The sequence below is a fragment of the Microtus oregoni genome, unplaced genomic scaffold, assembly GCF_018167655.1.
Source record: "Microtus oregoni isolate MIOR12 unplaced genomic scaffold, Mior012 000032F_ref0000030, whole genome shotgun sequence".
Lineage (NCBI taxonomy): Eukaryota > Metazoa > Chordata > Mammalia > Rodentia > Cricetidae > Microtus > Microtus oregoni.
The window spans coordinates 26,337,622-26,354,855 of NW_024543091.1; the positions used below are offsets into that span (position 1 = coordinate 26,337,622).

The window sequence follows — 17,234 nt, forward strand, 5'->3', positions numbered from 1 at the left end:
GTCTGTACCTCAAAATATTTAAATCTGTTTTTCAGAGCCTCAATGGTTCTTAAGCTTTCTTCATGTTGCTTCTCTTTAGCTGCCAAAAGGGACTTCAGTTTTTCTCTCTGAAATGGGAAGGAAAAATAAACTGGCCCTCTGTTTGAGACAGGGTAAATATTTACTTTGAAAACGTGAACTGGAATTATGCCGGGGACTGGCTGGAGAGAGTCTCCAATCTGGTAGACTTTAACTATTACCAGAACTTCTAATTTATAGAAATGTACCAATAAAATATATCTCTCTATAAGCAATATTGTTAAAGCATTTGAAATTTCATTGTTTTAAATCAGTATTTTCAGACATCTTTATAATTATATTTGTTTGTTTCCTTAACAAGTTTCATGAAAACTACATTCAAAACAGTCTTCCAGCCATGCACAGCTTCTGTTTTACCTTCAAAACTTTTACTGTAGTAATTAAGGTGCTGTAAAAACATACGGATGAAAACTTACGCTGTCCTATTAGCCAGACCCAAAGGCTGCACTTTGAGTTCAGTATATGCAGTCTACATTAGGAAAAGGTCTATATGGAAAGTCTATATGGAAAATGTCTATATGTAAAGTTCTTGTACGATGTCTATACTTAAAGTCCATATTACATAGCGGTTTATGTGTAACATCTACATATAAAGTCTATACTATGTTGAGTTCTATATGTAAAGTCCATACTACACAGAGTTCAGAAATAGCATGTTTGTGTTCACCTCGATCAGCCTGATCTCCACCTTAGTGCCACCCCCGTTTACAGGCCGTCTGTGGGCTTTAAAATAAAATGTAGCACCCTACCTCACTCTCCAGATCATCGGCGACCATTACTTCCTAAGGTTAAGAAGAGGAAATGCATTTTAATTCTTGAACATTTTCCTTAAAAAGCATGAGCCTAGAAAACACCTTGAGGATGAGTGGTGCCTTTGAGATTGGGGACAGGATGTGAGGAGCTATGTCTCTGGGCACCTCGTCTGTCCTGTGAGCTGTCTGTTGTTCATGCTACTCACTAACTGCAAAAATATTTTGATACTTGAATCAAGAGTCTCCCTGACTCACACGCTCTCCCTCTTCCTCTGTCAACAATCTTCAGTCCTTGTGATTTCCATCACTCTTCTCTTTCTGGGTTACCTATTAACTCAGAGGTTGGGGCTCTTACCTGTTCTCCCAACTCCAAATTTTCATACTCATCAAGTCCTTACCCTTCACTAGTTTTATTTTTGGAATCCGAATGTTCCTTCTTTAAAACATCCTATTTTTATATCTATGTTTATAGATAAAACATCCTTTTATCTTATGGATAATACTAACAGTGGATAGTCTGGAGATTTATTTTTGGATTTCCTTTCTCTGCACAATCCATTGCTTCTGTGTTTCTCCAATATCTGCTTGGTATCCACATCCTGGGGCTGAGGCTCTCTTAGGTTATCTGACACTTTGGCTTTTCCTCAATTCAAGAATGAGTGGAGAACTCATTTGTACACTGAGTGTGAAAAAGTGACTTCAGAGCGAGACGATGCAACTGGGCCTACCAGCTAAGGACATCTAAAATCTACTGCAAGAGCAGAGAATGTTAGCACTGGAAGGACAACCATGGTGTGCCTCTTCCTTAACTCATTTGTACACTGAGTGTGAAAAAGTGACTTCAGAGCGAGACGATGCAACTGGGCCTACCAGCTAAGGACATCTAAAATCTACTGCAAGAGCAGAGAATGTTAGCACTGGAAGGACAACCATGGTGTGCCTCTTCCTCATGAACACACGCGTCCCTAGAGACTTCCCCATGACAACTCACCTTGGATAAAACAGGCACTCAAAGTACAACTCAGCTGAACTGAACTACAAGTATTTTCTCCTTCCCTACTGAAAATAATGACGTATAGATACTTCTTACTTTTGAAATTTCTTATATATCCATTTGAAAAAGGATTTTATTTCACTTTTCGTGTACGTTATGAGTTTTATGTGCACAAATGTGCACATGAGTGCAGGTGCCTGTGGAGGCCAGAAGAGGGTGTTGGGTCCCCTCAAGCTGGGGGTGCAGGTGCCTGTGGAGGCCAGAAGAGGGTGTTGAATCCCCTCGAGCTGGGGTTACAGGTGGCTGTGAGCAGCTGGGCGTGGGTGCTGAGCACTGAACCCAGGTCCTCTGCAAGAGCGGTACATGCTCTAACCACTGAGCTACCTCTCTAGCCCACACATCCAACTCTGTAAACCCCAGAGGATGCACCGACATGTATACCACTGTTTCTGGGATCCTGCTTGGAGCAATACCCTGAACTACCTCCTCGGCCCATCTGGCTTTCTCTCAAAACTCAGTGAAGCACAATCTCTCATAAGAAGACCCCTCGGGTGCGGCAGCCCATGGTGATCTGTCCTCTCACCTAACAGCCCACTGTCAGTCAGTCAACTGTCCCATGCCACTTCACATGTATAACATTAAATGTCTGAAGTGAAGGGTTTTACCCCAATAAGATTATGACACCCAGCAAGTACCACCAATGAATTTCACCTCCATCAGCACCCTGACTTGAAGAGACAGGACCCAGGCAGAGTGACTGTGGATGATTGCTACAGCTGATACAACAGCTTTGAGTTTTCTTTTTAAAATTCAGACTATTGGCCGGGCGGTGGTGGCGCACGCCTTTAATCCCAGCACTCGGGAGGCAGAGGCAGGCGGATCTCTGTTCAGTTCGAGGCCAGCCTGGTCTACAAGAGCTAGTTCCAGGACAGAAACCAAAAGCTACGGAGAAACCCTGTCTCGAAAAAAATCCAAAAAAAAAAAAAAAAAATTCGGACTATTTACCTCATTCAGCTGTAACTGTAAGCCATTGACTTTGTCCAGGAGTATTCTTTGCTCTTGCTGAATTTTCCTCAACCTCTCTCTCAAATCTTCATTTTCAATCTCTAGATCCTTTAATAATAAAAACATAATAAATCAACATAACGGAGCAATGCCACAGGAAGACTTTGAAGGTACACTGCTATCACATACAGATGTGCACCGAGAAAGCAGTTTCAAGTATAAATGATACTTTTTTGTGTGGGGGCTGAAGAGATGGCTCACCAGTTAAGTGTTTTCTGTTCTTGCAGAGGACTTGAATTAGGTTCCCAGCACCCATGCTGAGTAGACATCACCTGCAACTCTAGATCCAAGGGGATCTTCTGTGGGCATCCACTTCACATGCATTCGCACATATACACACACATACATACACACACACATTCTCTCACACACACATGCACACGCACACACACATACAAAATAAAAGAATCTTTTTTTTTTTAAGTTTTCTGTGCATTTTGTTTTGCTGGCTTGCTGGGTTCCAAGCCCAGGACCGCACATGCCCTCCACAAGCCACACCCCCAGTCACAATACCATAGTTCCAACAACTCTCACGACTGAGAAATCTAAAACAAAACAGGAATATATATATATCAGTGCTATAATAGCCGGTAAGTACAAGCCAAACAAGAGCACAGAATTTCCACTGTGATAGGTGAAACCTAGAAGCAACCTAATGGAAACAAAGCAGCAGAAGGTTGTGTGCTTTTAGCTTCTGCTTAAGAATTCCCAAACTTATAAGAACATTCCAGTTCTTCCCCCAAACTGATACTTATATGATGGCTCTAACTAAACATTATAATTTTCTATATAAGGGCTCAGTTCACACATTTTAAGTTTTTAAGTTTTGTGTGTGTGTGTGTGTGTGTGCGCATGCACACACGTGCAAGAATGTACACATCCCCCCCCCAACAACACACACACACAAATGCAATCCTCCCAGAGACCAGAAAAGGGTGCTGGGTCCCCAAGAGCTGGAGATAGATAGGAGGTTGTGAGTCACCTTTCATGGGTGCAGGGAACTGAACTCAGGTTCCCTGCAAAAGCAGTATGTGCTCTTAACCATCGAGCCATCTCTCTACCCGCTCCCAAAGCCCTTTTTTTTTGGGGGGGGGGGGGGGCAGGGTCTTCTTCTATAGCCCAGGCTGGCCTTGAATTCATGACAGTCTTTGTGCCCAGCTTCCCAAATGCTGGGAATACAGGCACAAGCCGCCACATCCAGCTGTAGTCTACTTTCCTAATGCTATACAACAAGGTAAAAAATCCAAACAAAACAAAAAGCAGCTGTTCAATTCAGTTCAACAGTGGTACAATCAAGAAACTAGTTCAGGTTCTTTTCATGTAATAGAAAGTAATAATTCCTCCGGATAACTTTAACCAGCATAAAGTGAAAGTTAGCTGAGTGGAATTATTTTTTTCTTAACCAAAATAAATACTACTTTAAGTTCAGGCTTTATTTCCTTGACATTAGTGGCTCTCACTTGTAGCACCATAATTTTCTAAAATGAACATAAATGTATGGCTTATATGATGATATATTAAATTATACATATTTGTTTTCAATGGCATAGGTTTTAATTATGTAACATTTGTGAGAAAAGTCAGTTCCTAAGGAAGGGACTGGTGAGAAACAGGCCACAGACCACAGTCCACCTCGCCATTATCTCTATTCTCTTCTTCCCACTACACACAACATTCAAATTGGTTTCCTTCTTGAATTACATTTATTTATTTGATTTAATTTATTTAATGTGGGGGGGAGGCGAGGGGGAGAGAGTGAGAAAAGGAGAGAGAGAGAACACCAAGGCACATACGTGGAGGTCACTTGCTTAAAGTGGACATTTCTCCTTCCACTACTTGGGATTGAACCCTGGTCACTACACTTGGCAGCAAGCTCCCGTATGTGCTGAGCCCTCTCGTGGGCCCTGCAGTGCTGTGTAAGGCAGGTAGCATACACTTGCTTTCCCCTTCTTACCTGAAAGCTGCGATGCTCCCGCTGATTTGACTTCACGTTTCCTTCATCTTGAGTGTGTGACAAACTCCGCTTTGGGAAGACATTAAGAAACCACAGGTTAGGATGTATGAAGTGAAAGAAAAGTACATTTTGTCCTAACAGGTGGTTCTCACTTTCCTGATGCCGCGAGACAGTTACTTCCTCAGGTTGTGGTGACCCCAACCAGAAATTATTTTTGCTGACATTTTATAACTGTAATTTTGCTACTGTGAGAATCATAATGTAAACATCTGATATGCGATCCCTGTGGAAGGGTGGCTTTCAGTTCATCCAATGTTACATTTCCCCATCCACAACACAAGGTGGCAGTGTTTCCACAGATGAAACCCTCTCCAGAGATACAGGCATTAAATTAGAATTTTAAACTTCTACTAAGGATGCGTCTTAACTAAAGATACAAACATTTCAAATGGAAAATACACAAGAGACACAAAACAAAACAGTCATTCTCTAACCGCCACCCACCACGCAGAGGAAGAAGAAACCCTTTTAAAAACGTCCGGTGGAGGAAGAGGAAATCGTGCTGTTTGAAAGACAAGCATGGGCTTCTATCTGAGCGTGGCTGGAACAAAACCTCAAGAAGCCAGTGAAGGGAGAGGCAACGGTGCAGCTAATCTGCACAAAGAGCCCACAGAACTGCACTGGGGATGCGTCTGCTTTTCTACATCTGCTGCTTTGAAACTCTATTCCAGCTTAGAGATTTGCTTTAACACAAACACAGCGCAGCGGTTGACAAAGGACAAATAATCCCCCTTGCTGCTCACCCACTTCCGTCTTTAAGCAGGCACAACAGCTGATCAGAGAGCCATTTCTCTGCTCTTGGGCTGCTTTCTAAAGCTACAAGTTCAATTCTCCAAGGTGGTTCTGTTTGGTTTGGTTTTGTACGTTATATTGCTGGTTTGAGTTTTGGTTAATCGAGTTTTAAAGCATCACTTGACCATAGGTCTGGATGGAGAATCAGAAGGCGGGGTTCCATCACAGGAGCACTGTAGCCATAATTTGGTCTGCACTATTTTTCCTGGTACCTAACATTTCTCCATTCCCTCCATCCGACCACCTCTTCCTCCTTTCCCCGTCGTCATCCTCACACAAACTACATCAACTCCAACCGTTAAGGCTCAGGCCCTTCCAGGCATCTCTGGCTCCCTGGGATGGCGCTCCACACTGACTGAGGACTTCCATCCTGCCTTCTGGTGGCCAAAAGTCCACTGATAAGATACATACGAAGTCCCGACCATACAAAACCTTCTTAATCTGGCATCTGGCCTCTTCACGCCTGTGCAAACCACTGCAGTCGCACTGGCCTTAGACACATACCTCCACAAAGGGCTTGGGACCTCCCCCTGTGAAGCTTCTCTCACAGCTCAGGATCTTTCTATCTTTATCCCTCACTGATCTGCCACGATGCCATGTCTTCTTCCTCTGCTCACTGCACCTCTATTCCTAACCAGAGCACTCCACGAGGGTAGGGACTCAACATACCACACATTCCTCAGTGCTCAGAATGGCAACTGGCACCCCACAGACGTTCAAGCTAGCCAGTCTGCCTTTGACCATTTGGGTTCTCTGGCACTAGACACATGTCTCCCAGCAAAGAACAAATCCACTCTGAGACTGATTTCTATAGATACATTCAATAAATTAAGAAAACATGGGATTTGGAGTAATTTGTCTTACTGTTTCCAGCAAAATATTGACTCCTTGCATTCACTTAGATAACTCCTACATCAAGGACAAAGTTTCATTTCCATACTAATAATCAATGCTCTTGATTAAATAGATGTGCATCTCAGAATGCCACGCTTCAGCTTCTCTGGGGGTCAGGGAAGACGACAGACACTATCAACAGACAAGACCCATGCATGAGTGTGCATGCGCTCTGATGGAGAGAATGGAAGCCACGCTGCAGCTGCAGCAGGCCTTGGGAGAGGAGGGGATGATGCAGTGCGCATGGAGGACGCTGGCAAAGTACCTGGTTCCTTCCTCCTCAGAGTCTGCAAGTGGCCAGACGTCCCCACTGAGCAAAGTGGGAGGCCTGGAAAGGAGCAGCCAGCAGGAGGGGGAGCTGCCGCCAGCACTAGCCGGGGGTGTCCTGAACCAAACCCCACTCTAACTTGGAGAGATGAGAAGACTGTGTTAAGACTTTCACTCAAACTGGGACACAAGCAGGGGTCACGTGAGAGTTGTTAAAATTAATATCAAGTAAAGTGTTCTGCGCATCATGCTTTTTTTAATTAGCCAAGCCCTCAATTAAATGCACATGGAAATGACATTAAAAAGAAATAAAACCTTTCATAGTAGTATTGACATCATATCATTTAGTCAGTTTTGAACTGCTTTCAGCAGGGGGTGGTGGTACAGGCCTATTATTCCAGCGTTCAGGGGAGGCTGAAACAGGAGACCAGCATGACCATGGACACAGCAAGACACTTGTCTCCAAACCCCAAAACAAATCCACTTTTTCCTTCATTTCTTATTCCACTGGAAGAATCGTCTACAACAGTAAATCAGCTCTGCTGCTAAGGCCAAAATCCCTTGAAGAATCTCAGTAAGGATGTTCAAGACCCCATTTAGGATATGACATCCTACCGGAAACCTTCACTGAAATTAAAGTCCCTTGTCTCGTGCTGAGTGACACAGTATTTATAACAGGACCTCATGCCCTAAGATCTACTCCGTGGGCAGTGACAAACTGAGACAGACGATATACAGTTAAACCCAAAACCCCACGTGGACTCACTAACCAGTCTTAAGGAAGACATTAGCTAAAGGGTACAGTAAAACAGTTTTAAAAATTAAAATAAAGGCACACCTGTTGCAAAGATGCTCCTTTCCTCCAAAGTTCTCTCCCTAAGGATTTAAAGAGAAAATGTATGAGACAGCAACGCATAACTTAGAAGTCATTCCCCAACTTCTCCACGAGGTCACTTAGGCAAATAGGCAATCCCCAACTGCTCCACCAGGTCACAGGGTCACTTGGGCAGATAGGCAATCCCCAGCTGCACCACCAGGGTCACAGGGTCACTTGGGCAGATAGGCAATCTTCAACTGCACCACCAGGGTCACAGGGTCACTGGGTCACAGAGTCACTTGGGCAGATAGGCAATCCCCAACTGCACCACCAGGTCACTTAGGTAGACAGATAATCCCCAACTGCTCCACCAGGGTCACAGGGTCACTTGGACAAACAGACAATCCCCAACTGCTCCACCAGGTCACAGGGTCACTCTGGCAGATAGGCAATCCCCAACCGCTCTACTAGGGTCACGGGGTCACTTGGGCAGATAGGCAATCCCCAACTGCTCTACTAGGGTCACGGGGTCACTTGGGCAGATAGGCAATCCCCAACTGCTCTACTAGGGTCACGGGGTCACTTGGGCAGATAGGCAATCCCCAACTGCTCCACTGAGACAATACCCAGTTTTCTTTTACAGCTTTAATCTTCCTTTAACACTTGCTTTTTAATTTACTCCCAAAACTTAGGTTTAACGCAGTAGTGAAATAGTCTGTCTTGCCTACCAAATTAGCAAAGATTTGTTTAAAAGGATGATATTCAGATAAATAGAAAGGTAATTATCAATATATACAAAATTTTAAATAAATTTGCATATCCTGCAATTCAACAATTCAAAACGTAGGGAATGATCTTTATTAAGACTTATTTTATTTTTTTCTATGTGAGTATGTGGGGAGGGACACATGCCTACAGTGTCCTCTTAGGCCACCAAATCCCCTGGAGCTGGAGTTACAGTTGTGAGCCAACCAACTTGGGTGCCGGGAACTGAACTCAGGTCATAATGGAAGAGCAGCAAGTGCTCTGAACAGCTGAGCCATTCCTCCAGTCCTCCAGGGACTGATCTGGGCAATTATAAAATATGTAAAAATATTTATAAACATACTAGTAAAAATCTAAATAACTTAAGCACCACCTATCAAAAGCTGTTTTGTTAAGCTAAATTTAAATAAATGGAATTCTGTGCATCAATAAAAATTACACTACAAAACTATTTAGGAAAGGAACAGCCCTCCACATGCATTACATAAGAAAGCTCAGGTCCAGGCAGAGCTCAGGGGGCCTGCATGTCACTTTACAGCTGAGGAACAGACGGGAAGGGGTAAGCACCGAAATGTTCACGGAGGCTCCACAGGTGGGTTATTCTGCAGGATCTCGCTTTTCCCTAAGAAACAGACACATACTTGGCACAGGCATTTGGCACATGCCAGATGAATATTTTAAATACACTGACACTTTCTTTAAAGCAATGTGTTTTTTACAAGCTAGGGTTATAAAAGTGGGTCAGTAGCTAAGAGCACTTACTGCTCTTGTGGACCCAAGTTCAGACCGCAGCACCCACACTGGTGGCCCACAACTGCCTATAACTCCAGGTCCAGCAGATCTGTCACCCTCATCTGGCCTCCATGGTTAACAGCCCTAGTGTACATATCTCCCCCGCCAGGTATAGATATATGCACATAATTTTAAAGAAGTTTAAAAAAACAAAACAACCTTAGATCTCTATGGGGCCAGCCTAGTCTACATAAATCCCACAGTGGCCAGGGCTACATATCCCAAAGTAAAGAAATAAAAACCTTGGTAAGTATAAAAGTTGATCACCTCATTCCAAGTCCTTATTAAAACATTTGCATGGGCAGTTTTTATGCATCCATTATGATTTTAGTAGGATACTCCTGTTGCCTCTTCTCCCTCAGCATGAGTCAATCCACAGTCATCAGGGCAGACCGAGGAGTCAGACCATAGTGTAGCCCAGCTGCATTGAAACAAGAGGGCAGCTCCCAATCCCCACATGACAGCTCACAACTGCTCTGGCTCTTGGGGGATCTGGCGCCCTCCTCTAACCTCCACAGGTACCTACACTCACATGCACAAACCAGTACCCAGACATACATATTTAAAAATAAAACTTCAAAATATTTAAAGAACGATGTCCCTTATAGAAACCTGCCAGCACCTTTGTTGGTGTTTTCTGATGCCGTCTTCAGTATGTTCAGAATGTCCAGGTTGTCACCAATTCTCGCATAGTAAGAACTGTCATGGCCAAGGGCATCCAGCAATGTCACATCAGCACCATTTTTAACCAGGACTTCTACAGCATCTCTGCAGCCATATTCACAACCCAGCATGAGAGCCGTCCTGAAAACAGATAGGAAAGTCAAAAGCTTGTGGGAATTGCATAGAATATTCCCGAAGTACCCTGCTAGGAAAAAGGGCAGCTCCAACCTCAAGAAGTTGTATTTCACATGGACTCAGATACTTTATCTTTTTGTATTTTGACTCATCACATTTCTAAAACAAAAATCCTGTTGCTTTCTGTTCAGCAGTAGAAAGAAAATTCTAACCTCTTTTTGCTACTGTTGGTCAGCCTCGAACACACTGTATAGTGAAGGATCCCACTGATCCTGCTGCCTCCACCCCAGTGCTGGGCTTACAAGCATGCACACCACACCTGCCCTTCCATCACTAGTACACTTTAACTATGCCAGCCACTATATTAACCTAGTTTATTCCAGCTCTTCAATGTCCTACAAATAATGACTGCAAAAATCTTCCTGAACTACAGCTGGGGCCTAATCTGCTCAAAACCCAAATGTTTGCATGCTTCTGGTGAAGTGACCCATGTCACACAAACTCCCCTGCAAATTCTACCCCCAGCGGAGGAAAACAGATTCTTTTCTTGATGTCTTGTTTAAGGGAGCCGGGTGGGGACACAGGTAGGGTGCTTGCCTAGCATGCACAAGGCCCTGAGTTTGATCCCCAGTACCTGTAGGCAGGGTTGTACATGCCTGTGATCCCAGCACCCAGGAGATGAGGACCTGAGGACCAAAAGACCAAGGTCATCCTCAGCTCCATGGCGAGTGTGAGGCCAGCCTGGGATATATGAGACCCAGTCTTAAGTAAGTAAATAAATAAGACAAAGATGCTAGGATGGAAGATCATTGCTTCCTTCCATGCAGGCCTTCCAGAAGCACACTCTGCTGATCACAGACCTCTTTCTCCTCTGTATTCACTATCAGCACATGACCATCACAGACTGTACCCACAAGGGACAGTCACGAGTTAACTAAGTTCTCAGGGAGAAGCAGTAGGATCCTAGACACCATCTCGTCAAATCTACGCTTAACACTGAGGGAACTGACACTTGAAGTACTGACTGACCCTACATCCAATAAGGTGACTCATCCATCCTCTATCTAATAAAATGACTGAGTCTATATCTACTAATGTGACCTAGCCTACATGTACTAAAGCAACTGATCCTACACCTATAATGAAAGGACTAACCTTATATCCTCTAAAGTGACTTCCCATATCTCTCCCACAATGACTTACCCCATCTCCACTAACATAACTTATCCTATATCTGATTTCTGCCCCAATTGTGAATACTGGATATCCTTGCCTTGTTTTTCTACGCAAGCTCTCTTCTATAGCCACACCCCCTCCATGGTTGCTATTATAAATGTCTATACATAAGAGATTAATGGTTTTCTTACATTAAAAAAATATGCTAAAGATAAAAAAAGGAAAAAGTTAAATAGTGTCAAAACCGTATTCCACTACCAACCCTATATAAACACCCAGGACCTTGCCTCACTTTGGGGTGAATTTACAACACAAACAAAGTGCTTTGAGAAATATAAGATGGATAAAAATACCAGCATTATAATGAGGTCAGTGTGGTCGCCCTGCTGGAATCCTAAATTTAACTTTAAAACCAATCTCCTTAGTCATTCTTAGAATCAGAGTGTAGTATCTGCAGAAATGTCACATTCTCGATCACACTGGTGACTTAAGAATGTCCTTCTTTGAAATCTGTGAAAATAAAGGGGACTCATGATGGGGGGAGGGCAGGGAGCCATGGCAGAATGTGACCAATATACAACATATGCTTGTATGAAGATGCCCTTGGGGACCGCAGTACCATGTGTAAGGAGTCTACACCAGGAGAATTTTAGGCAATATCTAAAAGAAATATCTGAATAATAAAAATTCAAGGTAAAAACTTTGACACCTAAATACAGTTTTATTATACCCATCTACTTCCAATGAGTTACAAACAACAGGACACATGTTTAGAAGAAAACAATTAAGTAAACAGGCATTTGTTAGTAATTATAAAAACTCAGAAATTTTGGTTATAAACTATTATAATAAATAAACTAGTTGAGGGAGTATTTTCCAGTTATTAGTCAACAGAGACTTAGTGACCAAAATTATCATAATTCTAGTGTAAGCAAGCATTGTGACATATTGATCAAGAAAGGAGACAATTCTGAATAGAAATGACTAGACCATATCAACTGAAATAGCATTAAATACGGCAGTATCAATGAAGGGACCCTGTCCTGGTTAGTTTTGATTGACAACTGAGCCAGCCTACAGTAATTTGAGAAGAAAAGCCTAAATTGAGGAATTACCGAGACCAGATTGACCTGTAGGCATCTCTGTGGCGGATTTTCTTGATTATTAATCAAGGGTCCAGCCCACTGTGGACAGCACCATCCCTAGGCAGGTAGCTTGGCCTGTATATGAAAACTAGCTGAGCACACGCCTGCAAGTCAGCCGGCAAACAAAGGTACCCCATGGTCTCTGCTTCAAGTTCCTGCTTGAGTTCCTGGCTTGGATTTCCTCAATGACAGATTGTGTCCTGTCAACTAAAATAAAGCCATCCCTCCTCCCCTAAGGGGCTCAGAGAGCTCTATCATAGCAACAGAAAGGAAGCCAGAACGAGAATTTAAGGCACAAAGTGAACTCGGACCTGGAGACGACACTGTGAGCCTGCAAAGGAGAAACCCCGAGAAAAACCCAAACCGGCCAATGTCAAATCCAGGGTTGCCAAGTACTGCTTTCATCTCAAGATAATCTCTCATGTAAAGAAACACTGTAGATATTTTTTTAATGTCTTTATTTGTACCTATTACCTTAATGACCTTTAGAAAGTCTTAAATAGCCAGGGTAGGACTCCTCTTTTCCTACTTTTCTGACCTACATATGGGCCCTCGTTGCTGCTTTTCCTCAGCATTCACCCAAGGACAGAAAGTGGGGTGGGTAGACCAGGTTATAGCAACAGTGTCACGGACCTCCAGCTGCTACAGGGGCCATCATAAAAGAATTACCTGTTTTGCTTGTCTCTGGAATTGATATCTGCCCCTCTGTCTATCAGCAATTGACAAATTGTTGGCCTACACATCTGTGTTGCCAGAACGAGTGGTGTCCGTCCATCCTAACAACGAGGGAAACAACCAACGGTAAAGCAACAAGTCTTCCAGAATGTGATACAACATATGGGCTGAGATGCAAACAAACCAACCAACTTACTATGTCTTTGGCATTCACGGAGGCCCCATGGTCGCAGAGCAGCTGGATGCTAGAAGGACAGTCTGCCATGGCTTTGAGAAACAAAGGGACAAGGACAAATGGTGAGCATCTGGTGACATCCGGGCTTTTCTGGGTTCATGGGAGACAACCTAAACTCTTTACTTCAAGCTACCAAGGTCCACATCATCCACTCTCAGCTAAGCACGGCAGACATCCATTTTCTATCTTAAAACTGATCAAAGAGAATCTCTGAATAATAGCTAAATTATTTATTGGCTTTGCAAACTATACCATTCTGTAAACAAATAAGAGAGGAAAAGGTGATGAATGAGAAATTGAATGCCATAAAAGTACCAAAAATTGTTGCTATTCCCAGGGGGTGTGAAGCCTCTTATGGCCTCCATGGGCACCTGCATACATGTGGCATTCACCTACACACACACACACACACACAAAATATAAAATAAATCTTTTTTAAAGCTGAAGGAAATTAAAAGTTTAATACAGGCCTCCTTATCCTATACAAAAACTCTCTCTATATGAAAAGTTATTTAACTTCCAACTCTAACTTTAATGACGCCAAAATAACAATGGACACAACTTAGATACTGAACAATTCTTGAAATATTAGGTTTCTAGTAAATAATATTTTACATGCATAGATATGAAATCTAGTGCCAAACCCCCAAATAAACAACGGCTCCCCTGTAAGTTCAGAGATCAACCTGCTACGGCTAATTATAACTGCCTGCACAGGTTCGGGCTTCCCGCTGCAAATAAGAAGGGAGTTCTTCTCCCAAATTCTCTCCCCGCCATGCACACACAGTACTCAACATTCCTGGCTAATAGACATCTCTATTATTTTCCTTCAGATATTTCCTATCTACCAAATCTGTAAATATTGGCTGAATGAATCTTCCATTCTTACTTTACTTTTAATTGCATGTGTATGTGGGGACAGGAATGATGTGCACATACATGGCCTACAAAGGCCAGAAGACATCCTGTTCCCTGGGAACTATTGTTACAGGTATTTGTAAGCTACCCAACATGAGTGCTGGGAATCGAACTCAGGTCCTCTGAGCCATCTCACCAGCTTCTGGATGAAGATGCAATTTGTAATGTAGAAGCCTCTTCTACAGATGCGATTTATAAATTTCAATTTTGTTTTGTTTTTTGAGACAGAGTTTCTCTATATAACAGTCCTGGTCGTCTTGGAACTCTTTCTGTAGATCAGGCTGGCCTCAAACTCAGAGCTCCGCCTGCCTCTGCCTCCTGGGTGCTGTGATTAGAGGCATGCGCCACCACCAACCCAGCTCATACATTTCAATTTTAAGCATACAAATTCTTCAATACTTTTTCTCCACAAATTATCCAAAGAAATTCATGATGAACCCTTGAAATTGCCTTCAAGGATCCCATGTTTCCCGGAACCACTGTGCCTGGAACCTCTGCTCACCTGCATCGTGAAGGGCAGTTCTTCCCTGCAGGTCCACATGCTCAGTGGGACAGTTGTACTGTAGGAACAGAGTAACGTGATGATGGGCGGGGGTGGGGGGGGTATGGTCTTAAAACTCAAGAGCCACACTTGAATGAACAGCTGTTATTTCATCTTAAAATATTCCACTTATCAAAGAAAATAAAGGCGTTCAGACAATCTACTAAATATTTTGACGTGAAACAAATAAAATAATGCCACATAACTGTGAGCTAAACAGCGTTTCACTAAACAGGAAACATATGCCCATTACAATAGCATGGAGTATTGCAAATATGTCATTGTTCCTTCAAGCAAGAGTTAACACGAACTACTGAATTGGGAGAAGGAATTAGTTCTAAGTGTCAACACAGGGCTGGACACTTTGGCCAAAACCTTCATTCAGCCAAGTAGCTAGCACAATCCTGTGGTTGCCCAAGAAAGACTCATGACATTAATATCATGTCATATAGTCATCTGTGTGGAGACATAGGAACACACAAACCCTATGCTATTCACTATCTCATGCCCCATTCTAGGCAACAGAAAAGGCTGGTCTCTAGCTCACATCAACAGGAAGGTCAGGCCTTTGTTGTTTATTTTTAATACCCTGAGTTATGCGATGCACTTCCCTCGCATTGTTGTCCCTTTATTGCTCACACTCCTCCACAGAGGACGGGAAAACTGCCAGCCAAGCGAGCAGTGAGCTTGCCCCTCGGATCTCACACTCTGAAGACAGCAAGAGCACACTCAAGCTTCAGAGTCCCCCACTGAAGTGTTTCCGCACATCTACCTGGAGAAGTTTTTGCAGGCACAGCGCGTGTCCATACTTAGCCGCCAGGTGAAGAGCATTCCTCCCTACAAGCAAAAGCAAACGTTTCAAGTCTCTGTGAAGGATTGGTTTTTTCACACAAGAATTTTAATAGAAATAATACATTTTTCTGCCCAATTGGTTGACAGGATATTCAATTTGTAAACAGCCTTTCTGGTCCTAAGATGACAGACATTTTAGTACTATGGTGAAGGCACACACAACTCTGAGGGCGGCAAGGAACAGGAATCCTGCACATTCCTAAAGGGTAGGAAATGTGTTCTCATGTGCCACTCAATCTCCAGCACTGAGCAGTGCCTGAGACACAGTAGCACAGGGAAGGGGTGTGTGTGTGTGTGTGTGTGTGTGTGTGTGTGTAGAGAGAGAGAGATACATATTTACATATGTATATACATATATACATACATATATATGTGTGTGTATATATATATAAATATAAATATATGAGAGAGAGAGAGAAAGAGATAGAGACAGAAGATGTCTCAGTGGTTAAGAGCATTGGCTGCTCTTGCAGAGGACCTGTGTTCAGTTCCCAGGATACACACAGTGACTCCAACCATCTGTCACTCCAGTCCCAAAGGAATCTGACGCCCCTTTCTGGCCACCACATATATTGCATGCACATGGTGCATAGTCACACAAGCAGGCAAAATGTCAGCCCACATAAAATAGAAATAAATCAATATTTTTAAAAGTAAGTAAGGCTATAGAAAGGAAAAGAAATTCCTAGATGTCACCTAACATTTCTGACTAGCTAGTGTGAGGATAGAGAATGTTAAGAAATTGATTCCCAGGACAGTTTTCTCTCAATTGTCAGCTTCGTCAGCTAAACCTCAGCGTTGAGACTGTGTCTCTGAAAACCAGACAGCTAGTTCAAATATAATGACTCTAAATGTACATTAAAATTAAAACTCAAGATTAAAATGTTATCAAGTCTATATTTAGTCAAGGAGAGGCGTGCATGTGCCATGCTGAGAGTGTGGGCAACTTGAGGGAGTCGGTTGTTTCTTCCTGAGGGTCTGGTGACTCGGAATCAGGACAGAGACTTAGAACAAGGGCTTTACAATCTTGTGGGTCCCAAAGTGCGCCTTGTAAAGGAAATGCCAAATAGGCTGGGGAGGGGAGGTCTTCAGTGAGAGAGGCTGCGGGGAGGCCTTAGGGTGGGAGGCTGGGGGCCAGATCTTCAGTCTGAGAGGCTGGTGAGGAGGTCTTCAGTGTGAGAGATTGACTCGGAGTTCCAAAGAGGATGACACTGGAAAGAACACTCGGTACTTTCCTCTCTCTCTCTCTCTCTCTCTCTCTCTCTGTGGGTGGAGGTACCCATGTCCCAAAGCAAGTGTGGCGGTGTCAGAAGACAACTTCTCTCCTTCCACCATGTCGGTCCATGTGGGGACCAGACCCAGGTCACCAAGCTTAGTGGCAAGCCCCTTTGTCCACTGAGCTATCTTGCTGTATTCCCACACACATACGTCTCACCTAGCTGGTGAAAGGTTTAGGGTTTGACTAGGCTACGCCAATACCCTATCTGTAATGCTTTTCCGTTTTATTTTTTTTTTTCCAATACCTCAATATGTAGCCTGCTTTTCCAATCACAGTGGCTAGAAAAGAAACTGCATTCTGATTGTCCTGGACTGACAAATACATAGGCTTTCAATCTGCATACGGTTTTATGTGAGCTTAGGAAAGCCCTACATTTCTCCGGGGC

General features: G+C 43.3%; 1 protein-coding gene across 3 annotated transcripts in view; it reads right to left on the minus strand.

Moving 5' to 3' along the window:
- Uaca (uveal autoantigen with coiled-coil domains and ankyrin repeats) overlaps positions 1–17,234 on the minus strand; it is an 88,212-nt gene that overhangs the window by 15,344 nt on the left and 55,634 nt on the right. For 2 of the 3 annotated variants that reach the window (XM_041679671.1, XM_041679673.1), the window contains exons 4-13: positions 15,491–15,555; positions 14,680–14,737; positions 13,221–13,291; positions 13,019–13,125; positions 9,853–10,034; positions 7,695–7,732; positions 4,844–4,912; positions 2,830–2,937; positions 828–860; positions 9–107 (exon numbers count right to left, since the gene is read on the minus strand). In XM_041679671.1, the coding sequence (XP_041535605.1) occupies positions 9–107; positions 828–860; positions 2,830–2,937; positions 4,844–4,912; positions 7,695–7,732; positions 9,853–10,034; positions 13,019–13,125; positions 13,221–13,291; positions 14,680–14,737; positions 15,491–15,555 (830 nt within the window). The remainder of the gene's footprint in view (positions 1–8; positions 108–827; positions 861–2,829; positions 2,938–4,843; positions 4,913–7,694; positions 7,733–9,852; positions 10,035–13,018; positions 13,126–13,220; positions 13,292–14,679; positions 14,738–15,490; positions 15,556–17,234) is intronic. The other variant, XM_041679672.1, reaches the window with a different exon arrangement.